The 4255-nt window shown below is 29.9% G+C and overlaps 1 protein-coding gene across 1 annotated transcript; it reads left to right on the top strand.

The window, feature by feature from the left end:
• The first annotated feature begins 237 nt into the window (after positions 1-237).
• LOC109338749 (agamous-like MADS-box protein AGL80) lies at positions 238-1216 on the top strand. The gene is made up of 2 exons (XM_019576057.1): positions 238-1076; positions 1109-1216. Exons 1-2 carry the CDS (start codon positions 549-551, stop codon positions 1166-1168), a joined length of 588 nt encoding a protein of 195 aa, XP_019431602.1. The 5' UTR covers positions 238-548; the 3' UTR covers positions 1169-1216.
• The last annotated feature ends 3039 nt before the right edge of the window (positions 1217-4255 follow it).

The raw sequence follows: 4255 nt of genomic DNA on the forward strand, positions 1-4255 counted from the left end.
TTTCCTTCATTTATATACACTAAGATTAATGTAATATATTTATTTGTAATATATGAAAATTAAAGTTATCTGATTATATATATATTTGTTTTCAAATTTAAGATAAATTATTTATATGACATATATTTATTAATTAATGTATGGATTGGCCTATTTTAAATTTTATAAAAAAAATATTTATATTGTAACAGTTGATATGATTTAGTTTGATGTAAATGAATCGATTTTTTATTAGCATAGATACAATACTAAAGGTTATTCTCATTAACTTATTGTGTATTATGAAATTTCCTTCCCACCTATTGCTTTGGATATATCTGCATTGAAGTTTCAATTTTCAAATTTTATTTCCTCTACAAATGGGAGATAATTTAACAATATGCTATTGTAATATTTTCTAATTATTATCTACAGACTATATACAATGTATCTGATTTGGTATTAATCCAAAGTCAACAACCTAATATTTCAACTTATCTATATAAACAACATAAAGTTGTGTAAGAAAATCACACAAAAAAACACATTGTCTCTACCTCATTCTCACCATGACTAGAAAGAAGGTGAACCTTGAATACATAATCAGTGAATCAAAGAGAAAAGCAACATACAAGAAGAGGAAAAGTTGTCTGATCAAGAAGACTAATGAAATCAGCACTCTTTGTGGCATACAAGCTTGTGCTATAGTATATAGTGATGATGAACCTCATCCAGAGGTTTGGCCATCCCATTTTGATGTGCAAAGGGTTCTTCACAAGTTTGAGGCATTGCCTGAATTGGAAAAGGATCAAAAGATGTTGGATCAAGAAACTTTTTTGAAGAAACGCATCATCAAGGCCCGAGAACACTTAATGAAACAAAGGAATCAGAACATGAAGAAAAAGATGGACCTTCTCATGTTTAAGTGCCTGAGTAGTGGGACCATTGTTGACAATAATATTGATGTGAGTTGTTTCTTGTGGGTGATTGATGAAACATTGAAGGAGGTTGAATTGAAAAAGACTAGGGACCAATCCCAAAGTGGGATTCATGTGGCTGAAAATGGATCAAAATCTTTGAGTGGAGAGAAGGAACCTGTGGATGCTCATGTACAATTGATGATGCCAAGTGTGGATGCTATGCTGAAGCAAGATTGGTTAATGGATTCAGTTCATGCTGTTGGAAATGAGATGCTTCACTTTTGAGACTTTAATATCTCAAATGGGTTTTGGCATGATCCTTCAGCATAAGTTTGATATTCATGCATGATGTTTATGCTGTGTGTAAAAAACTTGGTTATTGTTTTCTTAATAATATATGTTTACTCTTAAAACTGTGATTGACCAGTGGAATAAATAAAGACTTCATTTGTGTTGTTTCCAATGTCTAGTAAACTATTAGAGTTCATTGAGAATGAGAAATTTTAAAAGGAGACAGGGATATTATTCCATCTTGTATAACTATTTCAATTTGTAAAACGGTAGTATTGCACATCATCGTTTTTACATACACAGTTTTATTGTTACCATGATTATCTATTTTTTTTATCAAATTTTGTTAAAGTTAAGTACACGATTAATAGCCCAACCCAAAGACTGGTATACTAGATGAAAAAGTCTTGATGGTAGCCCTTTTTTCTTTTGTTAGCTTCATCACCTATCAGTATTTGGTGGTGTACATTAATCTAGGCTATAAGTAGTCATTTCTGTGACACAACACTCAATGAAAACACCAGTTGTTAGGAAAAGATTAGTCTATTAGGTGGGAGAGCCTCATAGCTTAATTAACACATTGAATTTGATATTATATTCAATGTGGAGCTCCTAACATTGTCATCTCCTTTAAGGGTCAACATTCTTGGTGGCTTTCACTCTATCGAGACTTACCCAATGATAGCCCTTTCTCTTTTAACATCTTCATTTACCTATCAGTATTCAATAATGTACCTTATTTCAGCCTCTAGGTAACATTTTTCGTGACACGACTCTCAATGAAAACACAAATTATTAGAACTTAGGTACAAAAGGAGAGTTCAACCTAAAAAGACTAGTCTATTAAGTGGGAGAGTTTCATAACTTAAATACCACATTAAATTTGTACCGTATACAATACGAGACTCCTAACAAATTCTTACCTATTGTATAAAAATGAGAGTATATGACTGAAAAAATATTAAAAATGTGAGAACAGTTATTATGATATGATACATTATTTGAGTATGTAGTCTTAGACACTAAAATGAAATGATCCGTAATTATTATAGGACAACTTATAATATGAAGTTACATAAAAAACAAACTTAAAACACTACTATGTGGAAATGTAAAAAGAAATGGTGAATAAGTTCAATTGAGAGTTTTATAAAGAAACATTACAAGATGAGTATATACGTACTTTAATTAGGTCGAGTGTTGATTGAATGTAGCAAATGCTGATCGAATGGTAGTGATCGAGGAATGCAACCAACGGAAGTCGTGATAAAAGGTGACGAGAAATTAATTTGGGTGTATTAAAAACATGATTCATTTAGTATATAATCATGGATGAGTATATACGTACTTTAAATAAATTTAAAGTTGATAAAACTTTGATTAAATGTAAAGCATTAAATTGGTACTTTTAAGTTATTTTATGTTTTCAAATTAGTCTATTGTTTTGGAACAAGGATCACTTATCACAAAACCCTGTCTCCACCTATTAAAAATTGACATATAAGTAAATAGAATTTTTTTAAACATAAAATGATACATTTTTATATTACTTATTCGTAGTTGATTAAATCGAGACAGAATTCGGGGATAGAGTGTGGGACAGAGGATCTCCATCCAATTTAGTGTATGTAACAAGTTTGTCCTCACAACTCTCTCCATTCTCAATCAAAATTCATGATGTTATTATTATTGAGTTCAAAATAATAAGAATTACAAAATCTCTCTGAATTTGTAGTGTTAAAAATTGATTTTAATTTACAAAGTTAACAGCAAAATATTAAATAACCTATTGAATACATCTCAAAACATAAGCAACTTAAATCACCAACTTGAAAACATAGAACAACTTGCAGACCTATTTGGAACAAAATAAATTATGACCAATTGAAATAGAAAAGGCCAATAATAGTATTGTCTTAATTAACAGATAAAGACTAGCTTTGCGGCATTATTTCTGAGTTATATTGTAATTTTAATGCGGATTTAATCAAACACAAGTTGGGTGTCAGACACAAATATATAGTCATTGTATTATTACTTTACAAATTAATGGACCAGTAGTGTGATGATTTTATTAAGAGCAAGGATATGTTTTTCTACTAAATCCTTCTACTAATCCTCTTATTCACAAAAATGTAACACATGTCACTTGTAAACCAATCATCAATAAATAAGATATCAATGTATCAATTTTTGACATATATTATTTTATTATGAGTAGGAGAATTAGTAGGAGGATATATCATTTTCCTTTTATTAAAGTACCTTACATATAAAAAGTTACAAAATGATTTTATAATAGCACAAAAATAAGGCTACAGAAAAAGCTAAGTACAATGAATAAGATGCTAAATATACGTTCACATGGGTCATTATGGCATTCAAAATATGACCATTACAACTTTTTCACTCTACCCTTTAATTCATGGTAAAGATTTTACCTTTTCACAGTCTCCACGATTTGTTAGATAGACACCATGGAAGAATTGAATATAACTTTTTTCCTTACAAGCCAGATAAACCAAAATGTAGAAAACTAAAATAATGCTCCAAAGTTTTGGTAGATCCGTATGCATTGAGAAGTTACCTCTCTTAAGGGCGATGTCAACATGAAAAATGATAAATCTTTTGCTAGAGAAGATAAGTGAACCTCCAACACAAGAAAAAATGATGAGAGGTTTAAGATTCCTCGTTACAAAAATGACAAAAAGTTTCTCCTTAAAGTTGTGTCATTCATCTCCTTTTTACAATGTCCATGGTTGGTAATCTATTAGATTTCTATATATCATATAAGGCCAAAGGACAATAATCTTAGGAGTATCATAATCACACATTATAAAAGTGATTAATTTATATAATCAAACAACTTATGCTTGCAAAATAGGTCACTTTAGCTATCTAGCATATACATTATTCAAACTACCAAAACCCTTTATTAGTCAAATTATGAGCATGTTTATAGGATCATTTAGACAAAGTCACAAAGAAAGTTATTAATTACGGAAACCCTAGGTTTTACCTATACAATTACTATGATAGTTGATATAAGGTAAGACGTAAAGTGT

This window comes from Lupinus angustifolius, unplaced genomic scaffold (assembly GCF_001865875.1).
Source record: "Lupinus angustifolius cultivar Tanjil unplaced genomic scaffold, LupAngTanjil_v1.0 Scaffold_40_10, whole genome shotgun sequence".
NCBI lineage: Eukaryota > Viridiplantae > Streptophyta > Magnoliopsida > Fabales > Fabaceae > Lupinus > Lupinus angustifolius.

What these genes read in the sequence shown, in the direction of transcription:
- LOC109338749 (XM_019576057.1), top strand. Translation starts at nt 549, where the DNA reads ATGACTAGAAAGAAGGTGAACCTTGAATACATAATCAGTGAATCAAAG. An exon ending in TGAGTGGAGAGAAGGAACCT is followed by an intron (nt 1,077 to 1,108) that starts GTGGATGCTCAT and finishes GATGATGCCAAG; the next exon opens with TGTGGATGCTATGCTGAAGC.